At 43.8% G+C, this 26,726-nt stretch overlaps 1 protein-coding gene across 8 annotated transcripts in view; it reads right to left on the bottom strand.

Annotated features, from left to right (window-relative positions):
• The window catches only part of LOC118257452 (sodium/potassium/calcium exchanger 3-like), a 310,704-nt gene that overhangs the window by 141,873 nt on the left and 142,105 nt on the right, over positions 1–26,726 (bottom strand). For all 8 annotated transcript variants that reach the window (XR_007708050.1, XM_050709803.1, XM_035565467.2 and 5 more), the window contains exons 3-6: positions 26,613–26,689; positions 15,835–15,909; positions 12,265–12,349; positions 10,230–10,333 (exon numbers count right to left, since the gene is read on the bottom strand). Coding sequence is in view for 7 of the 8 variants with exons in the window: in XM_035565467.2 (XP_035421360.1) it covers positions 10,230–10,333; positions 12,265–12,349; positions 15,835–15,909; positions 26,613–26,689 (341 nt within the window). In the remaining variant the exon portion in view is untranslated. The remainder of the gene's footprint in view (positions 1–10,229; positions 10,334–12,264; positions 12,350–15,834; positions 15,910–26,612; positions 26,690–26,726) is intronic.

Raw genomic sequence — 26,726 nt, 5'->3', positions numbered from 1 at the left:
TCAGGACAAAGCCAAAAATATTTCCCTGCTCTGCTGGTACTCAAAATCATCCATGAGATGTTCAAACCAGCATGTCTTTTCAGCCAGATTCCCGCAGAGCCAAGGCAGCCAGATCCCAAGGACTTGCATTCACAGACGCCTCCGACCGCAGACAGATCCTGTGGAGGATTAGCAGCAGGGCTCAAAGACAGATCTCAACGTGGTACAGGAAGGTGCACTCAGGGTGACGCTGCCCAGGCTCTTCACACCGGCAAGCCCTTGTTAGACATACAAAGAGACTTTGTGATTTCCCCTGCTTTTGCAGTAGAAATGACTGTAAAACAACCGCATCAATGGTAAGTCTGCAGTATTGATTTGTGTGTGAATTTTGACAGAGAAAACTTGACCTCAAGAGGCAATGGTATTTAGTGGCCATTAGGAACTGGTTTGTTTTGGTGCTGAAGGGAATCTATTTTCAACTCTTCTGATTGCATCCTCTACTTCTGTCCTATTACTGAGTGTAATTCTGTGATGAGGGTGATTTCCTGTCTACCCGCCTGAACCCTTGCTGTCAGCTCCCACTGCACACTCTGGTCACCAGTTTCCAAGCTCAAGAGCTATGTTCTGGCTCTGTATTTGCAAAATGCACACTACAGAGGAGTCTTAATCCATGACTGCGGCTGCTAGGTGTAGTTGCAACACAAGGACCTTACGAGAAAATAAAAACCATCATCAGGTCCAATCTCACTGGCCTCACCATGCAGTTTCTCGTTCAACTTAGACGCAGGAACCAGGCCCCTGACACCATAAAGTCTAGGCTTACTTGCCTCTCTCCAGAGAAATGATGCAAGCCGCCCTGCTTTAAGACACTTTGCTGAACTGGCACCCACTGCAGCAATACTGAGTTCATGCAGGCTGCTGGCATAGTTCTGGGAAATAAAGTGACTTTTGGAACAACAAAAGGCTTTTAGAGTTATCGGACCTCTCCAAAAGGAGACCAAAAGGCTCATGGTGTGACAGATACCTCTGACAGAGCTCATTCACCATGCACAGACTGATGTGCATGCAGCATCATGAAAGACAAGGCATGACCCACAGGACAAAGGACCTTTTTCAGTGTTTTCTGGGTATGAAGTATCAGCTTGGACAATGGCTACAAATTTGCTTTAAATCCACAAGTCCCTGATTCCCAAGGCAACACTGTTTGTGTTAAAGGGGGAGCTGGAAAGGAATCTAATCAGCTTTATCACTCAGAGTTGGTCTGCTATCTGCCAGTGCCAAACATCCCAGCAGGAAAAACCCAGGGAAAAGGAGCACTTTGCTGCATTTACAGCATTCTCCCTGATTGCCCCTTCAGGGAGCAGTACGGGTAACATACAAGTAAGTACATGAGAGGCAGAGGAGTCTGTTCAGCGGCATGCCCAGGAGCTGTGCAGCAGCTTACTTCTGCTGCTGGCCCAGCTGCTGGGCACACCCTCTTTGTTCTGGGGTGTGCAGGGGCTTTACCAGGGTGTTCAGAAAGGCTGCAGCCTCTGAACTGTGAGGACCCTTTGGCAGCACCTCTATAGAAACTGATGCCTCTCTCTTCTGAAACCCCAGCAATTCCTTTTTGTTCTGCCTGCAGTCTGCTTATTGATGGCCTGACTTTCTGCAGGACAGGGAGGGACTCTACCAGCTTCTTCCCTCTGCTCTTCTGATGCTTGGGGTTTCGTGCACACATGGCCATTCCCACAGCTGTGTGTTCCTGTTATGTTCCTGTTAGGAATGTGGATCTTGTTTGATTTGTTATTGGGTCCCTTCTTTGCTTTCAAGTCTGCAACAGACATATCAGTGAAAGAGCAGGCCTACAGCCACTAAAAACCACTGGCAGAACAAAATTTCATAGTGTACGGGGCTACAAGAGCAGCATACAAGACCCAACAGTTGGCACTAAGTTCTCCTTAAACTACTGCTTCACTAGCTAACATGTTTTCTGTTTTTGGTCACTGAACAAAGAAGAGTAACAAAAAACATTCCAATTCCCACTGCTCAAAACTCCTCTGCAATCCAGAAGAAAAAAAAGCTCATGAATACTATCTTAAAACCAAAGGTCAGTAATGACCCCAGTCTGAATTACTTGTTGTCTGAGAAATTAAAGCTTAAAAGATTAAGATGCATGCATGTGAACTGCATGACACAAATAGCTTAAAAATAGATTATGAAAGTCCCAGCCTCTTCAATAAAAAGGGTTTTACCTGGTTATTAAACCTCTGTTCATAGTTTTCTCTACTCAGCTCTTCACTATTTGTAACATTGATTTCTTAGATATATTTACACACCCTGAAATAAAGCTGAGTGCATATCAGCTCATGATTTTGAGAGGCATTCTTAGTTTACACAATGGCTTACCATGACTTGGACAGAGGAAGAAACTTCTGAATTCTACCTTCTCAGGTAAAATACCACTGAAGCAGAAGAAAGCAGAGCAGATTGCCAAAGTAGTCCTTTTTTTTTTTTAACTCCAGTATAGGAGTATACATGAGGAATGACATCTGACCACCAAATAGACCCCTTGACTGAAGAATTAACCAGAAAAGCCCCTAAAAAGACTGTTTCCAGCACAAGAAGTCTCTGGCACAACCCAGCATCGAGGTACACCGCGACCAGAACAGCCAGTCCCAACCTAGGGAAGGGTGAAACAGGGAAACTAGAACTCAATTGCCAAACACAGCTATTTAGATGGTGATTAACAAATCCAAGTTATGCAGATTAAAAATGACTGCTTAATGCTTGCAACTCATGTGGCTGTATCACTTTCACTTTTGCACTTTTCACTAACCTCTCCTAATCCTTCATCCTCTTCTGTGCAAGAGGCTGCAGTACAGTGTTGGATGAGGACAGAGAAGGACTGGATAGAGCAGCAGAGCTGCAAAAAGCAAGAAGAATGTAGATGGAGGAATTTTTAAAACTGAACAAACTCTGCTTGGACTGGCTTGAATGTGAACTGAATTAAGCAAGCATTGCCTGCTTCCAAGAGTCCCACATCCTTGCCACCAAGGATGACGAGAAGGCAGTGGAAGGAGATGGAAGAATTTGTGAAGCATAAATATGAGAGTGAGAGAAAAGAGGACAGAGAGACTGTGGCTTGGATGGGACCCTGGGCTAAGGTCAACCTCCCCATGTCTCTCCAGGGCTGTACTGTTGATTTGCAGTCATGGAAAAATCCTAATGTGAACTGTCACAACACAGGCGGCAGCCTCCATGCCTGAATCTCTGCCCTGCTATGCAGCACTCACTACCACGAAGCACTGATGAACTTCTATTTGAAGGGCTGCATTTTATAGCATTGCAACTCTTGCAGCATTCTCTCACTTTCTTGTACCTTCTCTTTGCCAATGGAAAGCAAATAAAACAGACACGACAGTCAAACAGATGGTGTTTAGGATATGTGACTTAGCTGTACAATTGAAAGATTAGCATCCCAGGTATACTGACAACAGAAGAAACAGCTATAGAGACGTCTGTTCTGCAGCACATTAGCATTTGGGGAAGCAAGGACAGTTTTAAAGTATTTTATCTTAAAGTATTTCCATACACTAAAACCATCTACAGCTTAAAAATTGCACCTACTGACTAGATGAAATTAGTCAAATCTTCCTCTGTGTATGTGTGTATGTGCATGTAAGACAGAATCAGAATACTACCACAGGATTCAAGAAGAAAGAAAGAAAAGCTTCTAAGGCTCACAGTCACAGTCAGGTAGGCTGCACTCAGCCATCCACATGGGTAAACTTTATCTTTCTCTCTAAGTATGATTTGGTTGGGGATTTCAAAACGAATCAGAGGTTTAGTTTCTCAGCTTCCAGAGGCCCAGTTTAAGATACTGTAAAAGTCTGATTTTCAGAGTGTGCATGCTAGTTTAGAAAATCCAGCCTTTACATGTAGTTTTGATTTGGCCATCCAAAAATGGAGGCAGCTTGAATCAATTGTCACTTTTTGAAAACTAGTCCTTGTGTGCCAAGGATAAAGACCTTGGGAGATTTCATTGCTCTTATCAGTGAGAAGAGACAGAAAAATCCCTGCAGTCCAGAATCCTCACTGGTGACCTGCAAAGTGTCATCAACATTAATTGGAAGAGAAAATCAACCCACTTTCAGGCTACTGAAGCACACTTTCCTATGTTTTAGTAGCAAACCATGGCACGAATATTTAGAATTTAGAAGCACCTCAGTTTCAAAATCAGTAAGAAGCCAGCCAATTCTTAGGGTGTGATGGGTACTACTCTCTGACTTGTACTCTTGTACTACATTTTAAACTTTTTCACATTTTCTGTATTACTTAAAGACAAGCAAGGGAGACAAGAGGGTTTATAATACTTAACACTAACAGAAATGTCTTCATGGTTGCTTAAAGCAATTTTGCTTGCATTTATTAATACTTCCCTAGAGTTTGCAACACAAAATTTCAGCTCTGGGCTGGCGCAAGGCAGCCACATGGTTAATCTCCCCAGTCTGTTGACATTATTCAAACCAATCCAAGTTCCATCTCAACTCTGTCCATTCTGTCTGGGCCACAAAGAAAAAAGGAGCACAACAGTACGTTAAAGCTGATTTTCATCTACATCAATTGTTTTTTAGCATGAGAGCAGCTCTTCAGGAGACTTACAACACTACCACAGTTATTTGGAAACCCTAAAACAAGGCGTAACAGCAGACGGTATAAACAAGTTGTGTGGTTTTCAGACACCCATCCTGCAAGCAGATCACTGTGCAGAAATGAATTTGGCTGCAATTACTTGCAGGACTGGGGCTCTAGCTACCAAGCTGACAAATTCTTCAAAATTTCAAAATTAAATACATAAATAAAGAAATGAAGCGGAAGCTTTTCTAATTACTGCCTTGCCTGAGGGCCTCTGGCAGCCTGCTCCCAAGCTATTTTAGACCAGCTGCTAAGCATGAAGCACTTCTCCCTGCTCCTCCTTTTTTCCCTTTGCACTGCATTGGCTCCCAGCAGCTTCTTCCCACATGGGCAGTGCACAAGACACAAGGCTTGGTGTTGGACGAGTGAAGCCTGAGCAGGTGCCTGTAGCCCAGGTGGCCACGATCTCCACAGCCCCTACCACCTATCTCCAGCAGGCTCTGAGCATGGAGCAGGAAGCCTCCTACCTGGAAGGCAGAGAGCAAAAGCAACATACACATGTGTTGGACTGAGACATAGCCTGAGACCTGCTGGGGGCCTGGAGCAAGGACAGCATGTGGACACAGGGCAGAGGGTGTCCATCCCTTTTAGACTCGCTGTGCTGGATGAGGGAGCCTTGCTACAGGCCCTTTAAGGACTTCAGAGATTCATCCTGTAAGGAAAGCTCTTCGCTAGGCTTTAGGAGCCTCTTGGGGAAGCTCTTTTTCTGCTGCAATTACAAAGCAGGGGCCGTGTGGTCCTCTGGCCACATGCCGCTTGCAGGCAGAGTAAGGGCTGTGCAAGATGTGTCGCAGGCTTCAGCATGAACTGCCTGTGAGGTACACCAAGTCTCCAGCTGGTGGAGGAGATGAAACCAACAGAAAATGTGATTGTCTTGGCTCTCAAGCAGGCTCCTGCCTGTGCTTTCCAAGGTGCCTCCCCAGGATGGATGAGGTTAGCTGGGAGGAATCAGACCAAAGGGCCACAGGGAAGAGAAGTGGGGAGAGGAGAAGAGACCTAGACCTCTGTGGGACTTGGGGGAAAGACAGGCACTTGAGAAACAGGTATAGGGTGGATCAATGATCTGGGGGGGAACCTGGAGAAAGTTCTTCTCTTGAGTCTCAAGAAATGGATAGAGGGGGAGTAGAGAGGCAGATCGCACAGAAAGAAACCTGGAGTGGCTGGTTGCTTAGCAGGAACATGATTATACTAGTGAAACCAAGCACTAAATGTGACATGATGAGGTACTTAAGTCACTTGCTAATTCAGCCAATAATGGTCCTAGAGATGAAACCTGGGTTCATGATGACTGAGGTGTTTAGTGCGTGCCCTTGTAGAAAGTAAAGCGTATGTTGGGACCTCAGAGAAGAAAAGGGGTTCACACTACTAAAGTAGCTGAAAGCTCACTGGGAGAGCTGGGCTATGAGCAGCCACTGCCACCACGCTCAGCCGAGCAAGGAAACTCTTGAGCAATGCTGAGCTGGAGCAGCAGGAGCAATGGCAGCAGCATCCAGCGCCAGAGGGAGCTGCTCTTTGAGCAAAGGAAATGCCACGGGACGCTATACGTTCAGCAAGAAAAACAGACCCATGCCAACTCTAATTGGCACCTAAAATGACAAATTTTTCTTTTGTCTTTAATCTCTCTGTGCTTTGTTTCCCCATCTTTAAAACACCTCTTCATCTCACAGAGGTTTGGGGAAAATTAATTGTTTATCAACTGCTCGGATACAATAGCGATGAGATCAGCATAAGTTCAAGAGGAAATTAATAATTCTGCCTCTGGAACAGGGTTTGAATAGAGCCTGGTAAATAAGGCAGAAGGGCACACACTGAACAATGAAGAGAAAACAAAAAAATGAATAGCTGCTCATTAAGTGAGCAAAGTCCATTCTGTGCACTGAAGGAGGCAGGGAGCCTGTGGAGAAACCAGCCTGCAATCATGTAATTAAAGACCATATAATAATGCATACATGGCGGGGGGGGGTGGGGGTGGGGGGTGCAAATTAAGGTTGTGCAAGGAACCTTAATGCTGCTATTTTATAACTTTCCAGTGTTTGACTTTCAACCTTAATAATGCTCTTTTAATGCAGTTTTTAGGTGTGTAGTGTCATACAGAGGTGTGGGCATCATACTTTCCTCTCCAGTTCCAGCAGTGGGATGTCTATTCTGATTTACTGAGAAGCGTGCACTTACTAGCCATTAAAGGCTTAGAAAAATAATCAGAGTTGGTGTTCAAGTAAATGCATAGCAACTTTTTGGGGCTGCGCATTTCATTTTTATTTTTTTTTACAAAAAGATGCATGTAGCCAAACCCAGTATTTTCTTAAGCCAAAGAATAACATGTACAACATAGCACATGCAGACTACAGACTAATGTAAAAATAAAACATATCCTGGATAGAGATATTTTTGAATTCATTTTTTTACTGGTCAAAAAAATAGGCTTTCCTATGATACTGAATAGTTCTGCAAAATTAAAGAGTGTTTACAGAAACGCTAAAGATGTCCCCTACAAGCTTTAGCTCTGGGTATTCCAGACCATGGGCATTGCACACTCCCAAGCACTCTGCCACCCATCAGTCACCCTATAATCCGGATCCAGCACAGAGATATTTCTCCCAGCTCCAAGCCACACACCATGAGTGGGGACAAAGCAGCACTGCCACAGTGTTGTGGCTTACTGAGATCTGTGGCATGCGCAGCTCTCTGTGCACCTCCTGGGCTTTCAGCATCTCCTAGCAACCCAGCAAACCAACAGAGTGCTGTCAGGTACTGACCCCTAGAAGGTCCCAACACCCTTCCACAACTGCAGTTGCAAATTGCCCTGATCAGCACACAAACGCTCCCACTGGCACATTCCAGCCACTGCTGGTGGACGATACAGGAAAGCAGCAGGATTGCATCCTACCCTGTGCAGTTCCCTGGGCAGAAATCAGCACTGCGATCATCTTGAAACTGTCCCTTGCTGCCAGTGGGATCCCACCCACCCGTAAACCAGACACGGGGGGAGCATCAGCCCTTCTTGTCCGCCCTGGCAATTCTGAGCAACCACCACCTGACTGCAGAGCATCCAATGACAGGTTTTGAGGAATATGAAGGGCACCTAAGCACCATCGGATTGGAACTGCCATAGCATGGGATTAATTCTCCACTTATCTCACTTCACCTGACAAACCTGAAAGCATTCCAGCCTCGAGCAGAGGTGCTTTAACACAGCTTTCCAGGATGATGGGAGTCCCAGAAAACTGTGTCTTTGTGAGCCTCTGGGCAGGCTCAGAAGACAGCAAAGTCTGGCTCGTAAACCCCTGCCCATTGACACACTGGTCTCACCTGAAAAACAGAGGACTCTGCCTGCTGACTTCTCAGATTTGAGCTCTGAAGAGAAAACCCTGCCCTGCCCGAGCTGGAGCACAGAAAGCAGCTGAGACCAACAACCTGCTTCCAGACTCGCCTGGTCGTTACAAGGCAACTCAAATCTGGCATCCAGGTCCATTAATTATGTTAGAGCATGTATAGAGAAATTACCGATAAAAAATTCCTCTCAGTAATAACAAAAGATGCACTGAATCACACCAATAAAAGCAAATGACTGTTTGATGAAGCGTTGGGAGTGGAAAAACTGAAGATCACAAAATAAAACAGAGTTTTGTTTAGAGTATCAGAATTATTTAAACTGAGGTTTCCTATTTGCTCACTTAAATCATGATTCCAAACAGTGATTTAAATAATTCCAATTCTCACGAATCCATTCCAGGTTAAACTGCACCAAACAAGCAAAATGACCTGATGAAATCACACAACCATCACTAGTGGAGCCAGGGAAAAACAAAATCAGGACAAATCAGTCCAAATCTCAATTCTCTGCTTGAAAAAGGACTCACAGACCGTGCTTAGGGTAATTAGGACAGCCAATCCTTTTCTGAACTTCTGAAAGATATCATGCCTGGAAGGCTGAAGGCATTTACGAGAACATTTTGGCTGTGTTGTGCCCTCCAGAAACAAACACCTCCCACCCGCTGACAAAGATGACTGACATTCTCTGTCAACCCCCAAACTCCATCAAGCCTTTTCCACTAAAAGCTGTCATTTGTAGCTAGATTTTTTAGCATGTTTCGGACTTGCAGTTAATATTGTGAAGAGCAAAAATTGGAAGAATTAGCTCCTCTGTCATCGTGCTAAACAGTTAATCTTCTTCATTTGATTGAGAAAAGCAACCTGAAGAGACAGTCCTACTGATTACAGGAGAACACCTCTGGGGAACACAGCTTCAAGCGCTGGGAAAGCTTTGGTAATTAAAAACTAGCCTGAATCAATTAGGCTTTCACAGTAAGAGTTACAGTAGAACGACTAACATATTGAGCAAGTGTGTGTAGCTTTCAGCTGCATGTTCCCATGCAAATCAGGGAGCCTAGGTGGCTGAAAAGTACCTCTGTGGATTCTTCCCCAAGCCTCCCCATAATGAAAATGTTTATCTTCATCCTGAAAAACCTTCACGGTTAAGGCAAATAAAACTGGATTACAAAATTTCCTAGGAAAGCCCAAGCTCTCTGCTTGTTTTCTTGACCAAGTCATAGAGGCCCCTTCTTTGAGGCTTTTCTTCCAGAGCTAGTTATCCTCTTGCTCTTTATTGATTCTGTTATCCTGCCTAGCCTCTTTGCAAAAAAAAGTCTGTACAATAAGATTTCAAAGAACATTTTACAAGATCATAGAAATACTGGGCATGTTGGCGAGTGTTAAGGTGACTGCAGATTTAGATATTTAATTATACAGCCGATCATGTCTGCAAATCAGACAGCAGCTCAGATCTCACAACTTAATTACTTTAATTTCAGATGAATAACTCGTCATATTAGTTTGACATACTGGAAAACAGAAATTATACTAGGGGTGGATAGCCTTAGTGCTAGTAAGGTAGGATTTCTGGCATCCTTGGTATTATTCAAAATCTGACTGGACAAGGCCCTGAACAACCAGATCCAACTCTGAAATTAGCCCTGATTTGAGTTGGGGCTGGTGGGGGTGGTCAGGGGCTCTGGATCAGAGACCTCCAGGGGTCTCTTCCCATGTAAACCATCCTGTGAATCTGAGGACATAAATAAGAGTTAAACTACAAGCAAAGACTGAATCTTTCTTGTATAATTTCCTAAGTCAAGTCAGTTGCCAACAACATCTCTCACACAAAAGGCAGCATCTTTTATGATGTTCCAGAAGTGTCATGATTCCTTTGGAGGCATCTTTCACAGTTCTTCAAACTGCATTTTTACCAGCCAGGGGCACACACATTTTCTGGCTCCTTTGGTCTAAAAGAACCAGATACAAACATCACAACACATCTTTCAATAGCTAGCAAGAGGATCTGTTAAATAACCATCCTTTATTCCTTTGACCACCCACATATCTTGGGCAGCTTAAAATGTCCGAGCTGACATTTGCTATTCTGCCTTTCATTTCAAAAAATGCAAGAGGAACAGTACAGGACCTATGAAAAAGAACAAAACCAGAGAACTTTGTGGCAAGGTTGCAAACCTGGCAACTGATTTCACAGTAGAGCCAAGGCATGCAATAACTGTTAGGAATTATTAAATGTCTCTTACCTGTCCTGCAAAAAGCCCACACACACCAATAATACAGAGAATGTTAAATACAGCAGAGCCCACGATAGTTCCAACGCCTACATCTCCTTTTGTGATAAAAACACCTGAAAAACAAGTTCAAGGCAAGCTGTGTAAATTGGAAAGTACAGAGTTTTTCCTCTAAAATTGCCCCATTACTTAATATAAAGGCATGCACCAGTTCTGTTACTTTTACTCATATTTAATAGGGCAACTTGCAGAGAAAGGTACTAGGGTGAATAAAGGTGGTAGAACTTGATGTGGGAATTCAGATGTATTGTCTAATGAAAACCAAATACCTTAGACATTTCTAAGTCACCAACCTCCTGGTCTTGCAAACCAATGTTATGGCAATACACATTATAAAAGACAGTAAGCTCCATGAGAGCATCTTATAGGACACAAATCTACAAGAAACTATCTCCTGTAAGACGCCCCCTTACCAGTGCTCTGCTCTTCCCCATATCCCCATATCCCCACCCCTACTGACTACAACAATAAGGGAAGTAGGAGCATGAGCTAGAACAGAATCAGAACTGTCTGGCCACTTATTATTTGCAAGCTGAAAATGATGCTGGTCAGAATAGGTTATGGGGCTATGTTACAAGCTCCTTTCAGAGCTCTTCTGTCAGATTTGGTTAAAATTGGCCAAGGAGGTTAATGGTGAGGGAGATGAACTGACAGACACATGCACTGTGGTACTGCACAAACTTTTTTCCTTAGGAAGTCAGCCTAAAAATAACACTCCATCTCCTGCTAGTTGTCAGTCTGTTTAAATTCACCACTTGCTTTTAAGTTTCCAGCAGTATTTTTCTGGCCAGTGCAGTTTAGATTTTTTTTCTACACTTTTCCCTTTTCTGAGAAATGTGTTACCCAGAAGTAGGCATACCTCAAGTGACATTCAGTATCTGGTGGATTACACCACAGCAAGACTGTTAGGGCTTCTCTAAACTGCCTGAAGGAGTCTGATTTTATTTTCACCTTGCCAGTGTGCTGCCCTTAACTGTAATACAAGCCCAACTCCATAGGCTTCCATTTTAGCTTCCTAGGTTTTGAGGCTTTGATCACCTCTCTCTGCAGAGTATGCAGCTTGGTGTGAATTAATTCGTGCTCTGCCTCTGGTAGATGTGACTGAAATAGAAGGATCTTCTAGAGAAAGTGTCTAAGCTCAGAAGAGTTCAATCACTTCTCCTCAGTGATGGAGAGGCCACCTTAACCTCCCATCCATTGTTCTAATGATTACCTACCACTGGAGATGAGGGTGTATAATACTGCAAGAACACTCACCTTTCACCTGGTAGCATGCATATAGAATCATTTTATAGCAGCTCTCTTGACTGAAGTCCCCTCATAGCTCAAGGCTGTTGAAGGAACACGCGAGTCTCCTCAAGCTACACACACCCAAGTACTGCTGAATCTCTTGATCACACTTCCCATAAGCAGAGTGCTGCAATGGTAGTGTGATGATCTCACCAACCTGTTTCTGTGAACAAGGGTCTCAAATTCTCTCTTCCTCCTGCTGTGGCTTTCCCTGAAGGAAGCAGTGTTAGACAACTAACTAGAGCAGAGGTGATGGCAGAGAATGTGCATCTCAGGACACTGAGAGTTTGCCTGGGGACCAACCCAGGAGGCTGAAGGCGTTAAGCTGTAGAGGTGGTGCAGCAGATAGCATAGGAAGGTGAATAGGAAAGCTGCACGTGCAGAGATCAGTGCTCTGCAGTTTGGCAGTGCTACAGCAAGGGAAGGCTAATAGATAGTTAAGGTGAGCTGCCTGCATTTCTGACCTTGGTTTGACTGGTCAAATTGAACTACTTCCAGCGTAGCTCTGTTGTGAAATAACAGTACATTTTTAAAGCCTCTACATCTAGTGAGGATTTCCCACAATTAATCCCATGAGTGTCCATGAGGAAAGGGGTCAGGCATTATGACAAACATTATAGGTGCTTAGCAATCCCATTTCAACTCTGAAAAACACTGAGGGAAAAGAGGAGATTTCAAGAAGCAGTAGGTTAGTTACCTATGACAGATGTAAACAACTCAGGAGCAGAGCTGCCAGCTGCCATGAAAGTTGCCCCAGCCACATCTTCGCTAAGATGCAAGCGCTGCAGAAAAACACATCAGAGTCACTGATTACAACACTGACAGGTTGATGGAATTCAACTAGAAACATTACACTGTCTGCGAAGAGTGGGAAACTGCCAATTAACATTTAAAAGTTCAGCATGGGGGAGAAAGTCATCAAAGGCATATATACAAGTTGTGCTATACAGTTTATCTCATCTACTTTGGCCTGTAATGGGCAGGGCTGGAGCTCAGGCTCAGTCCAACCCGACCTTCTTCCCTGAATATCATTTCAGCCTTGTGAGATTTAACCTGTCCTCACACCCCTTTCGCATGGGTCATCATCAAAGATACTTAACTCCTACGGCCTTCCACTAGATGTGCCCAGGGACTGTTCTTATTTAAAACAGTGGTTTCTGGAAGGAAAAGGACCTCTACTCTGAAATTTTTGACATATGCTGTTTCCAAAGATTTACTTGGTTAATTGCTTCCTTTATGTTTTCTGCATTCCCACTGCTCCATCTGTACAAGTCACTGTTCAGCAAATGCGACAAAGCTGTTAAAGACCACATGACTTGCTGGCACCTTCCACAGTTTAATATGAGTGGCTAAAAAAAGCCATCCCCTGACATACGGTCATGAACTGCTGAGTTGTTACTACACAAAGCTGGCTTACTCAGCGTGCGAGTCAGCGGCTGCCATTTTACAAGCAAGGGCAAGAGAGCTGAAAGTGGTGGAAATGTTTCCCTAGCAGAACCGATGGTTTGAAACACCACAGCCAACCTGACAGGCCAGAGGAAGCCTTCCTCTCCCCTCTGCCTTTCCCAGCTATGCAGGGTTTCTCTGAAGGTCTTTCATTATTAAAGTATATTTACAGAGAGACAAGGCTGCTCCCAAACGTTGCAGGAATCCCCCACCTCAAATCTTACCTTGATTGAAGATCCCATCACGGATACTTTCAGCTTGTAAGAAAACTTAACTCTGCCCACTGACCATACTCACATAATAAAGAATTTTGTGTATGCTTCAGGGATAAGGGAAAAGAAGAAGAACTGCCCTAATCAGGAATGCTTTTTAAACAAGAGACCACTCTATTGCTAGACTGTTATAAAAGCTTGTGGAACCTGATAAAACATGGCTTTACGGAGGTTGATTTTAGATAGATTAAAACTATTATAAAAGAAGCTCATAGCAACAGAAGTAGATCCCCACAGGCTGAATTCTTCTGCAGGGTTCTCAACGGATGTACAGAAATGGTCAACCTACAATAGTCAGTCCACACCTAGATGGTACCTTTCGAAAAGAACACCAGTCAAAGAAACCATCAGTGTTTTCTGTGGGGATGGTTAAATTTAAAGCCATCGTAAGTTCCTTTGAGGATAATTTATTGCAATACATATGATAATTAATCTTATTGCAATACATATGATAATTAATCTAATATAATAGACCAGAAAATACTGCCCACTGCGCAGAGTCAAAAACATATTCTCTGGTATTTGTAGACTGCATTTGCAGTTGATGTTACGATGTTAGTTGTGTCATGTAAACACATTGTAACACCAGTAACAGAGAGTAACTGGACAAATATAAGTACAAATTGTTTTAGAAAACAAATGAAAGTCAGGGCTTTGGTTGCAAGTACATCTGAACTAAGACAGAACACGAATGTCTATCATAACAAGTGTTCTTGAACAAATTCTAATCTCTATGCACATATTTGGGAGCATAAATGCCTAGTTGATTTAACTTAACAACCACTTTCCAAACTAGATGGAGCTAAGCCAGACAAAGGGCATTTATTTCAAAAATAGTGCATCTAATCTGGAAGCAACTATAAAATAACTATTGGTGGATCTCCAAGGCCAAAAAAGTCCTCAGATAGGGTGGTCTGAATTCTTTTTTCCGGAATATGACAGTATGTGGTAGTAGAATTACTGATGGTCGATCTTCAGATCAGCAGCAAGTCATTACTGTTTAGTTTGTTTGCATGCTATGCAGATTACCCGTACTGCAATACCTAGTATTGCTGTACAATCTGTGTTCCTGACAAGGGGCTCGCTCTCTTATGATTCTTTTTTGTGAGTTAACAACCAAGAGAATCCCCTTGAAAATTTCACAGGTCTCATCTCATCAGGTGATGCAGGAGGACTCTGGTGGTCTCCCTCGCAGAGAACCCCTGGATCCCTGAGTCAGCCCGCTCACTGTACTGGGTCTTTTTGTGGGGGAGTGTATTCAGCAGTGTGAGCAATGGTGGTAGCATCTGCTGTCATCGGGCAGGGATCAAACCTTCCCATTCCTAGAAAAACAGGCAAGAGTGACTACTACCAAAGAACTACAGAGGCCTTTGTGAAGTGACCCAAGCATTTTCCCATACATTCTTGAGTGCTAGCATCAAGGACCAACCATGAAAAGCTGGATGTTTTGAAGGCGAGCCATTCTGGACTGATAAAATGAAAAGTTGGTTGGAGCAGGAAACAAGAATGCTTATGTCTTTTGCTATCATGTAATTGCAGAACTGCTCAATTATGCATAAAATACATAAATAACAAGATTTGAATGCCCCCAAAGGTTAGCTATGGGGTAAGTTTTCTTTTTTTTTTTTCTGAGGGGAAAATGAAGTCGAAGCAATAGAAAAAATAAAATTCTGATACGCTTATATGACCCATTTTGATAATCTCTAAAGACACAGTATCTTTCTTCTGAACAGTAACTTCTTAACAGAAGTATGCCAGATGTACTATTCTTTTGCTATGCTTTTTTTCTTTCACACACAATTAAATAAAACTTATTATCATCTTATTTTACTGGTGGTGTTGGGTAACACAATGGTTCATAACTGTTAAAGCATATGAAGAGTTGTTCCATAACACTGAGACAATAACAAATGAAAGAACAACTGAAATGTAAAGATATAGTCAACTGAAAGTAGCCTTCTAGGACCAGGGGGTTGTAAATATTATGTTAAAGTCACATGGGGAGGGTGTTTGCTTTTTAGATATTAGATGCCCATGCAAAACCAAACACTCTGAAAACTTGTTAGGAGAACAAATGGTGTTGTAACTTCTGCCACTTGCACCTTTATCACTGGCCAGTGTTTAAGCCTACAGACCTCCTGGAGCAGGTAGAGAGATGTAGAAATCTTGCACCTAGAGAGGCTAATGATGGTAAAAGGAGAGGGACCCCTCCAGTCTCTGAACCTTTGGTTTATAACTAAGCTCGCCACCATCAAAGTTAGGAACTGTGAACACTGTATATGGTGTTTCCTATCACTATTTGTAAATGCAGCTGAGAAACAACGTTTCTATTGACCACTGCAGGAAATAGAGGTATGGAGAAGTGACATAGTTCATCCTAGGCCACATGGAGAGTCAGTGGCAGAGTTATTACAGGAGCTAGCTCTCTCTAGACCCAGACCAGACCTCTGCTGTAAGCAAGGCCACATGATCAAAATGTATGTGTAGATGGGATGTAGAGCTGATGCTAAAACAGCACACAAGCTCAAGTACAAATTTCTAACACTTACTTCACAAATCTTTTCCAATGAAGGGACGAAGAAATCATCGCAGACAATTGCCAAAGCATAAAACATATACATGGCCTGCAAAAGAGAAAAGAAAATGTTGAGTTTGGAGACCGTCAAGCAAAGAAACTGAACTGCAGTGTCCCAACTTATCTTAGGCTTGTTTTGATATACATTTGTAAAAAACATTCTCTTGTAAGAAAACTTCATGGGGCCCTCTGGGACTTAACAGAAAGATCATTAAGTATTTATCTAAAAGTTCTACCAAGCCATCAGAAACTGCCAGCACTTTATCACAACAACATTAAAAAAATAAAATCTCTGGATATTGCTTAGTTGCCCTTAACTTTTCTCTCCGTTGTGTAGTGCAAAGCTTTTTTATGATTATATTCTGTGAAAATCTGGATTATTGAGGAGCAGCAGCTTTTGAAATGCTAGTGTTCTGAAAAAGAGGAAAGTAGCTTGTTTTCTGCATGTCATCTGGGACAAACTAGCAGAGTTTTAAAGCCAAGTGTTCTGCACAACAGGGGAAGTGGGAAAGAAGAGAGGACAACAAGAGAGGACAACTGTACCCTTGGACGACCTGTAAGACAGGCCAGCACTTGTCTCTTACAGCACTCCTTGGTGCGAGGCCTGCAGCATATCTATTTTATTTGGCATTCCCATGAGGAATCAGAAACAATCTATCTGCACATGCTGCCAAAAAAACTGTTGCAAGAGATGCTACCTCACCATCTTGGATCTCATTCCTAGCAGACTGTGGTATCAGCAAAGGTCTATTTATTGCTGCATGCATGTAAAAGCACATGCGTGTGAGAGATCCTTAAACTGTGTGCATGTAAACAGAGAGGTGAGGCCCCGGACATAAGCCTGGAACAGACTGCACAGCAGCAGCCAGATGTGTCTGGAACAAGGAGTACAAAGGGCTGTGCGTGGCAAGGCAGGAGAAATGGACACCTGAGCTCCTTCTTCATTCTCCTGCTGTGATCTCACCGCCCACTTCTGGTAGAGAAGCACCCCGCTAGGAGCTGTGCCCTGTGCACACAGCCCTTCGTCGCAACCCATTTCTGATCTCGCTACAATTTTCCAGGAACAGGTTTAAATACCCACTCCCCACCAAAAAAAAAAAAAATCAACTTGCTAGAACTTAATTAATTATTACTCTACTGCAAAAAGTCAATAATTTCTATGAAAATCTCTGCCAAACAATCTTTTCAAGCTCAAAAATAATTCAAATATACTTGTTCAGGATTAGAGATAGGAATTTCATCACAATGGATGATTTTGAAGCCATTTTGAAGATTCAGTGCTAGACAGTTAATTAGGTAAAGGAAGCAAATGCCTCACAAACCTTGTGCATCACAGGAAGCATGATCAGAAGCAGCCTGTGAGAGTTAAGTGGCCAAGTCCCATTGAAATACAATGGATAGCAGGTGCCCAACTTCAGCCTGGATTTTTTAATCTGCTAATCATATTAATCTGCGTGGCCATGCTGTCATTTTCCTTTCCCAAATGCACAGCAATGCCTTTCAAGAACACTAATCTGTACACCATCATCCCTCTAAATTGAGTGCACTCTCTATACTTGATATAATCTACAGTCACAGAGCACTGGGCATCATATGGTTGCTTGGGATTCCTGCAATCAGCTATGGTTGTGGTAGCCAAGTTCTCCTGAACAAAGACAGGTAGATAGAAAATAGACAGCCAAAACCAGACAGCGTGCCCCTCCCCCCCCCCCCCCCGCCCCAATCAGGTCATTTCAACATCTACCTCAACACATGGTGCACAGTCTTTTTCTCCTCTGTGCTCCTACTATTTTTTCAGATTGTGCAAAACTCCCGCACACTACATGGTATGCAGCAGGTAGCTTCAGCCTGGACAGACACCAGGTGCAAGGTGTCCATCAGTTTAAGTTCAGGCAAATGCTTCTGAGATTTTTTAAATGAGTGCTCAAACGATGTGACGTGGTTTTGCATCATCTCCAATGCAAACAATAACAGGAAAGCATACCCATGTCCCAGTAACCATACATGTGTAAAAAAAGCTACATTTCATGGCATTCTAATGATTTTTAGAGTGTACAATCACAAGCCAAAAAGGTGACAATGGAATTTTCTTTTGTCCACTCCGTCTTATGCATTTGTAGGATCAGGTACAAGAGAAAAGGTAAAAAAGGGGGACTGAAATCAGGAAGGAGTGGAAAAATGAATGTGAAGAAACTACCGCCACACTTTCTCTAATCCTTTTGGAGGTGCTGGGGAACACCAAGCTGCCATGCCTGCTGAAAGCACTGACCAAAGCCTGCTAAGTCAGGAAGACTGCTGTGGGCGACTTCAGCAAGTTTTACACCAGGCTGACGGAACATATCAGGCTGAACCCATACTGACTTACATGCTTCAGCATTTATTTTTAATGACCTCATTGTTGTCACAATTCTGGTTCTGGCTGGGAGTCTTTCCTAATTTAACTGGCTTGAATGCAATACAGTATGAAGAGTCCAAATCTATGGAGTATCTTGTGAGAAAACAACTTGGTTCACAAGCTAAAATACTGGCAATTACCTTTGGTAAGTGAACACGTGATGACAATAAACATTACTTCCTTGAAAGTGTTTTTGTTTGTTTGTTTTTTAATAAACAAAAATAAAGTTTAGAGTTTGGGCCAGCAGGAACACACCCAAAAAAATAAATTTTATTGCAAGTCAGGCTCCTAAAGATATAGCTCAGACACCAGTCCAGGCTACTTAATGTGGAAAGAAGGAAGAGAGCCAGCATCAGGGCAAGCAACTCTGTTCCATATGTCAAATGTGGACAAATGCAAACAGCACGACTTTAAGCTTTTGCAGCCAATTAGGTGGTTTGAGCTTCCACCCAAGTTCAGCTGTGGCTCTGTTACTGCGCCAACCGCTTGCTCCTCTGCTGGCCAGCCTCTCTCAGCTTCATGTGACTACACGGCGCTCCCAGCTGGCACATACAGGCACACCTGCACTAACTGCACCCCTGGGGTGCGGGGTGACGCCGAGCCACAGCTTCCCTGTGCCAGCCAGCACTGGTGGCACCTAGGAGCACTCACCTGGACTGTGTCTGCAATGACACTGGGTGACACAGAGAGGTGAGCACTGCAGCGCCAACTGTACATCAATGAACTTGTCTCTTTCCCCTACAAGCAAAGGGGCAAACCCCCACAGCTTCCCTAAATCCTAAACACAACTAGGGCTTCAGTGAGCCAGCTGGCTGTGAACCTGGCTGGGCAGAGCCAAAGGAAGAGCTCACATTGCAAAGAAGCTGGAAACAATGCGAATCCAAGGGGTCGCATTGCCTCAGCCTTCAACAAACACAAGCAAGCTTCACACGGCTCAGGAAGGCAGCAGGGCAGCACTGCTGAAGTCAGCTCCACCTGCAAGCAGCTACTGGGGACAAAGGCAGGGCCTGAAGGAATGTGGATGGGCTGGGGCAGAGCTGAGACGAGAGGTGTAATGGCAATGGAGCGAGGTGATGGGGAGGACAAGAAGTACGTCTCAGCCCAAGCACTGCTTGGTCGCATTCGGCTAAAGTGAAGACATTAAAGTCTTTGAATAGGCAACCTTCTTAACAGACACTTCTCCTCACCAAAAGGCCATTAAAAAAATGACGGAAATATAATGACCCTGTATTAAAAGATTATAAATTCCAGATTAAGTATTACATTAGGATTGGTTTTAAAATGATGCTTCAAATAAACAAGCATCAGAGAAGTAATTGCAATCTCTACATGAAAGTAGATTAAACATCTTACTCGAAAAACGTGTTCTGCTGCTCAGGACATAGGTGATTATTGCTCCTGTTTGTCCAGCGTCCCTTTGAATTTCCTGCACCAGTCTCCATTAGAGCTTCCTTTACTGAGCAAAAGCCAGGAACATTCCACAGGAACGTCTAAGCGCTGCAGGGGGCAGCAGCTTCGCTCCGAGAGTAGGGGGGGATCAAAAGGAAACAAGAAAATTTCGGTTGGTATGACATGTAATTATGCTGACCACCTCTTCAATCACAGCCAAATATATTTTAGGGCACTGTGGTACAGGAACACTGAGGGTTTAGAGGGTAATGAGGTAGCAATGAGGCAGTTCAGCAGATGTTCGGAGAACAATCTCCCAAGCCAGAGAAGCTGCTATGGATAGACTGAAGGTGCCTGCCAGAAGATTTACAGAATGGGAGCAAAAGCCTTGGGATGAGCAGTGGCGAAAGCACCTTCCTGACTCCTCCTGGCAGCTGAGCTGTGCCAATGGACAGAGGATGAAGGACCTGTCCTGCCTCACAGCTCAACCCTTCCACTCCCATCCAAGCCCCATATGACTGCAAGCTCTGTCATCCACGTGCCAAGTCACCTTCCAGCTGAAGGACCGAACCACGCTAGCCTAATTATCCAACCCTCCCCAGGCAGCCAGTGCTAGCAGCCATTGCCCACTCCTACACAATTCCATCTCTGTTCCATCCAATGGGTACTGAAAAGGCAAGGATAGACTTCCAGCCTGAAGCAGCATTAAATTGAAGAAAGAGCTGTATATATTTTCCAGACACAGCACGTGATTGGAGGTACCAAGCACAGGTCCCCTACCTACAAGGCTCAGATACATACCTACCTTTCTACTTAAAAGTTTGTTCTGGACAGTTAAAGATGTCACAACTGAGAGATATTCATCCCTACATCTTTGTTTTGGGAAATCTGCTTTATATCACATTACTTCATGAAATAGCCAGGACAGCTTACACAGACTTGACCTACATAAAGATCTAGTCTGTGTTTTTCTTTTTTTTAGCAGCTTGTCTATCATAAAAATAGTATCTGTACATAATTCTTGTTCATATTTTTCCTATATTCTAATGATCAGGCTGAATTTAGGATCAATTTAGCTACAGATCTAGAGATTATTCTAAAATGGAGTAATACTCATCCTCAGTAAAGGAATCAAGTTTGACAGAAAACGTCACAAGCAGAGCACCACCGTGTCGCTGTTCCTGTAGCTCGAACTTCAGGTCTTTTGTGTCCCCCAATACTAGTTGCTTGGATGAGTTGAGCTTTATTATTTTTTCCATCAACAGGTTCTGTATTTCTCTGGGAAAGAATGCATAGGGCATGGTTCTCCTGAGAAGTTAACTATTTTTTTTTTTACATGAAATTCATTTGCCAATCTGACCTGCTTCACCTCCAAAATGACAACCTGTCATAAATGATGCACATGCCACCTTGCACCATAGTGCTTCACTGGAACCACTGCAACCAAGCACAGAGCTTTCCTTAATTCTGACTACATGCAAAAACCACCTAGAAGTCCACTAATGAATAGAAATTAAAAAACAACAACAATAACAAAACAACACAACACAAAAACACAACCAAACAAGAAACCCACACAGTCCAAGCTCACTTGTAGCAGTGGGCTGTGGTACCAGGATGTGATCAGCAGCAAGCTGTGTATAACTATCGCTTTGTATTGCATGTTATCAGTAAAATAAGTATGTTTAGGGCACCACAAAATCATCGGCAGAAGGAGACATCTCTGTGCCAGAGAAACACGACCTGGCCGGTCTCTGACTCAGCAACAAGGCAAGACAGGACAGGTACAGAGCGACCTGAATTTTCTGAGCCGCTCGCAGCCATTGGCGGAAGCCCTGTTTGTGCAGCCCGTTCCCAGAGCTGTTCCCCCGACAAACCTCTGCAGGTGCAGGCAGGAAGCATCCCTGCAGCCACTCATGCCTGGGCTCTGGCAGGAGCACACCTGCTGCTGCACACCAACACACATACCCATGCAGGCACGCGCAGACGGCTCGTGTTCTGGCACTGCAGAGCACTGGGGAAAGGGGAAGTCACGCTGCACCGTGCACAAGACTGCGATGAAATGGGGATCAGCGCGTTCTGGGACCAGTCTGCAGCTGGGAGGAAAGGTAGTGCCCATCCCTCTGGGCTCTTCCAGGGGAACCCGCAGCGACACCCAAACCCTCCTTCTGCTGCCAGCACTAACCTTACAAGTGCCTGGGTGACACCATCCCCTGCCCCTGGCTCTGGAGGTACCGGGTGCCTATCACTGAGTGTCCACACGGGCATCAGCATGAATCCACCAGAACAAATCAAAAAAGGCAAAATGCTATGAGAACATCTAGAAACCTGCATCCCTTTGGGGACAACGTTCAGATTTCAAAATGAAGCTCTCAAGTACTGGGACACTCCCAGATTGCAGGCTTTATGTTTAATCTGTTAGTAACGAACAGCACTGGACTCTAAAAAGCCAGACCCTGGTTCCCTCCCATTTGAACATCCCAAATGAGTGATTTAGTGGGGATGTTGTTGTTTGTGATAACACGCCCTCTTCTCAGAGAGGACATGACAATCATTAATAGCAGTGAAGCAATCTGTTGATGAGCTCTGAAGAACTAACTACCTAGGGGAAAATTAAACATTTTAGCTCCAAACCAGCAGTACATTTTCATTGGCCCACTTTCCTCTTGAACTGAAGTGTTTTACATTTCTACTGACTAAAACTATTGCTAAATTGCTCCTGCCCAGTTGCTCTTAGGTTTTTAAAGTGTTTAGTGAGTTACTATCATCTTTGTGAAGCATCAGATCATGTTAAGTAATTCTTCACTGCCTCACTGCAGGATGTGCTGAGGTGTAAGACTTTCTGTTTTCACTGTCATTAAACAATAGGGGGAAGATGCCTTGGGAATCCCCTGAAAGGCTATTTAATGCATCCCCCCAAATTCCCAGTTCATACAATTTGACCCCTGGTTCTCTGTTTTTTTGATAAACAAGTTTTACCTTGATGTCTTTTAGAAAGTAACATAAAAATGTTGGCAAAAGGGGATTGAGAGAAAGAGAACAAGGTTTTAGTAAAATAAATAAAAACAGTTTAACAAAGTCCCTTTGATTTTATAGCCCGGTCTCCTCAAACCTGCAGAGACAGTTAGCTCTGTCTGCATCTTCTCCTACAAAGTGCAGTTCTGTGCATGCTCTAGTTTGATCAGACATTTGGTAACTGAATTGCTGGAGGGTAAAATCAGAATTAGAGATTGATTACCCCAATACGATGACAACCCCTTCCAATCAAGACTAAAGAGGCAGGTTGCTAAAAGTTGACAGTTGTCTTTTTTCAAAGTATCAGTTCTCTCTTTGATGATAGGTTACAGATACTCCACAGTAAGAGGAGACAAAGCATTTGCCATTGTTCTTTCTGCTTCCTACTGCATCCAACAGGCTGGATCAGGGCCAAAGACAGCAAAGTTTGTCCTGGGGATTCACAAGTTCATGGCTCAGGGCAGAAAGACACCGAGAAAATTCTCAGCTGATGCCCGTGGTCACGGGCTGTATGCCTTCCAACAGCCTCAGCAGCTGAGGGCTTGCCTGGAGCCGCGTGGTCGCAGAGCATGCCCGACTGAACGCGGACTTGTCCGTGGTGGGGTTCTGGACAGGACAGCCCATGGGCAGTCCTGCTAGCTGGGCAGGGATCATCCGTTCCACCCGCCGCATTATTTAGAGCCAATAAAGCTGCTGAGGGGAACCAGAGCGCACCAAGGGACTGAAGCAGCTGCTTGCTAGAGGGGAAGTGACTGGACATGCTTCTGTTGGGACATCAGATGCTTACACCTAGTTCTTACTAAAAACAGATTTTTCTTTCTATTCTGAAGCAGGTAGTTCACCTTTGATTTTCAGTCCTCAAAAATCTGCTTTGTTATATGTTAAAGTATGTTCAGCTTGTTCAGAGCTGACAAAAAGGCTGTGGAAAAATAAACTATCTTGAGAGCAATTATGAAGCCCAAGTTATAATTTGAAATAGACTGGAAAACAGCCCAATTCACAGTTCATGTAGTCAACTGTATGAGAATACTGTGTGATTTCACTGCTACTAATACTGAAAAAATACAGTCCAGGTCTTGCCTCTTTTAAAAAGCCTGGAAAAACACATGTTGAGGAACAGATTCCACTGGGATTAAGATTGACTTTAGCAACCCTTATTTTTAATGGTCTCATTATAAACTTATTCCTGTGACTCCAGAGATTTTTTTAAAATAATTTTTGTGTTGAAATCTAAGAAACACAAGTTTACAAGGCAACAGCATGCTATTATAACCATTGTATTTTGCTTAGAGTGGCTACACAAGAGTCTGCTAGCTGTTTTTCATATACAGAGATGAATTTAACTATAAGCACTTAAGCCTTTTCTTAAAAACTCTCATAATACTTTTCTGTATTACCCACAGTAGAGTTACAAGGGGACAAACTGCGTACCAGTATTTTCCAAGACCTCATGATGTGGTTAATACACATTTGCCATACAGATTAAGAGCAGATAATACAGCTTCTTGCATTAACAAACAATCAAGAGTGACCTTTCCATGTCAAAACACAAAAACTGTGTGAGGCTACGAGCACTGCAAGAGAAACAAATAATCAGCATCCAGCATGCAAACAAACAAATAAAACCCATTGGCCAAGATGCACGTTACATTGTGTGTGAAATACCACACAAGGCGCCGCACAACATGCTGACTGTGACAGTAAAACTGACAAACGTTCTGAAATTAGGAAACAGCAGGCCAAGGCTGCCTGGGACACCTGGACGTTTCTCCATGGCTGTTCACTGAGAACCATTTAATCCCAGGAGCACTGCTTCCCATGCCATTTAAACACAACCCCAAACTCCGCACCAGGCCCTTGGAGAAGGGCACCAGTCCGGCAGTTGGCGCCAGGAGGGCACAGAGCCCGCACAACACGGAAGTCTGATCCCGGTGGCGCGGGGCTTTTCAAGCTGCCCATGCACGGTGGCCGTGGTGATTTAGAAGCCGGTGGTCCTGCGGCTCGCAGCTGAAGTGGGGCACGCACAGGGGTAGGGGAGGACCTGTGGAGTGGACCACAGACAGGCAGGTGAAACCCAACCTGTGGCCTTTACCCCACACCTACAGCGAGGCAGCTGAAGATCCACTGAAGATGTCTTTCTCTCCACTAAACACAGAGCAACTCCGGGTGACTAGCTGCAGCAGGGCACGACTCTGAGAGATGGTTTATCTGGATTTTTGGGGAGTATTCTTGTGGGTGCTAAAAAATCCAGCTTAGGTCCAGGGTTTGCTTTCCAAAACATCCAAAAGCTAACTGTTCCCGTAGAACCTTGGACGCCTTTGGCTTGCCAAAGTCAATAGTGATGTTACTCAACAATTTATTGTAGCCGTTTAGCCGAAATAAGATCATAACAGAGCACTCACATTACATGATGCAATACAATCTAATTTACCTTTAAAGAGAAACCATGAATCACTGCACATAGTTAATGGTGACTGCTCATTTAAGTTGACTAAAAATTATACGATGCTTTTAAATATTCATTACAAGCAGGTATTTTCTTTGCTGCTTAAGAATGTCTTTTCCCCCTTGAGGAGTACCAAGTTGGCAGCTCTTCGTAAATTTAGGAGACGTTAAAGAAAACAATTGTCTTTATCTACCTAACAAAAGTTGAAAAAATGATCTGGAGAGAAAGTGCTTCCTTCTGCGAGATTACTGCAGCTGCCTGTATGGACTTGTAACAGTGTCTTGGGAACTAACACACCATGGTTACATCCAAGTACATTTATTTCCAGTACCTTGAATTTTGACCTTGCCCATACACCCCATTTAAAATGACTTGCTTGGAGCAGAGATCACACAACTCCAAGCCCAAAACTGCACACCTTTTTGACTAGTAAGATTTTAAAAACAGCATTTATTAAAATCTTGCTGGCACATTTCTGAACTTTGAAGCCCAACATTTTCTAGAATTCCCAAATGAATCCAGGACCACTGTGCAGCTAGCAAATGTGAAGTTATGATCACTTCTTTGATATATTCAGGAAGAAAAAACTCACCTCAGCAACTTAACTACTTGGGGTAGTTCTGGAGGTTCAAACTACAGACTGACTAGAGTATTTTTCCAGCTATATTACAATATTACTCAAGCTCCACGTATACAGTTCTTCTACAGGCACCGTCCCTGTCAGGAAAAATTAGAAGTTTTGCAGTGTCCTTCCAGGCCCATCAAACCATGCTGGCATCTCAGTCTCGCTCACTGAGATGACATCTACCTTGCTGCTGGGAGAATCCTTGGCCCTTTGGGTCTTAAACTGAAATAAAACCTTTCTGGCTCTCAGATATTTTGAGAGAGTTTATTTTTTTTTGGCCTGTTGTTTAACTTAGCATGTCTCTAAGCTCTGCATTTGGCCAAGTATAATAAAGACAAGTGAAAGGGTCAAAAATCAGCGAGACAACAGTGCAGTGGGGCACACTTGTTTGGTGCCACCCTCTGGACAGTGCCTGCGAAAGCCAGCAGCCAGGACTTGATAACATCACCAAACTGTCCCAGCATGTCCCATGTGCCAGAGAACGTTCTCCTTTATCCCACCAACCTGGAAGCATCCCCTTGCACAGCAGTGGCTGGCAGATGAGTTGGGAGCGTGGGGTTGCGCTGCTCCGCTGGCAGCACTGCACAGCTGCCCAATAGCTTCGGCAAAGCCCTTTGCATGAGTTCATTCAGCTGACAGCACGCATTCAGGGGCTGCAGTTGGTTGGCCTTTTAGGAGTTAGTGAAAAAACTAAGAAGAGAGCATTAAGACTATACTCAGATGAGTCACTAAAACTCACTCTCAACCATGACTGAGAACAGAAGGGGAATGTCTGTATGCAAGAGCAGAAAACCCTGTGGGTAGGGAGCGGTATCAGCTGTCAGCAAACATATCAAATCCAGTCCAAACTGATAGGAAAAGAAACGCAGTCACAAAACTTACACAAAGGACGTGCAGGATGACAGCTCCATGCCTCCTGTCCTCGTTTGTAAAGATGTCATTGGGGAATTCATGGAGAGCTGCAAAAAGGAAGAAAAAAAAAAAGCCCAGATGCTT

The sequence above is a fragment of the Cygnus atratus genome, chromosome 3, assembly GCF_013377495.2.
Source record: "Cygnus atratus isolate AKBS03 ecotype Queensland, Australia chromosome 3, CAtr_DNAZoo_HiC_assembly, whole genome shotgun sequence".
Classification (NCBI taxonomy): Eukaryota; Metazoa; Chordata; class Aves; order Anseriformes; family Anatidae; genus Cygnus; species Cygnus atratus.
The sequence above is the reverse complement of the archived record's forward strand: the minus strand, read 5'-3'. Positions and strand labels throughout refer to the sequence as shown.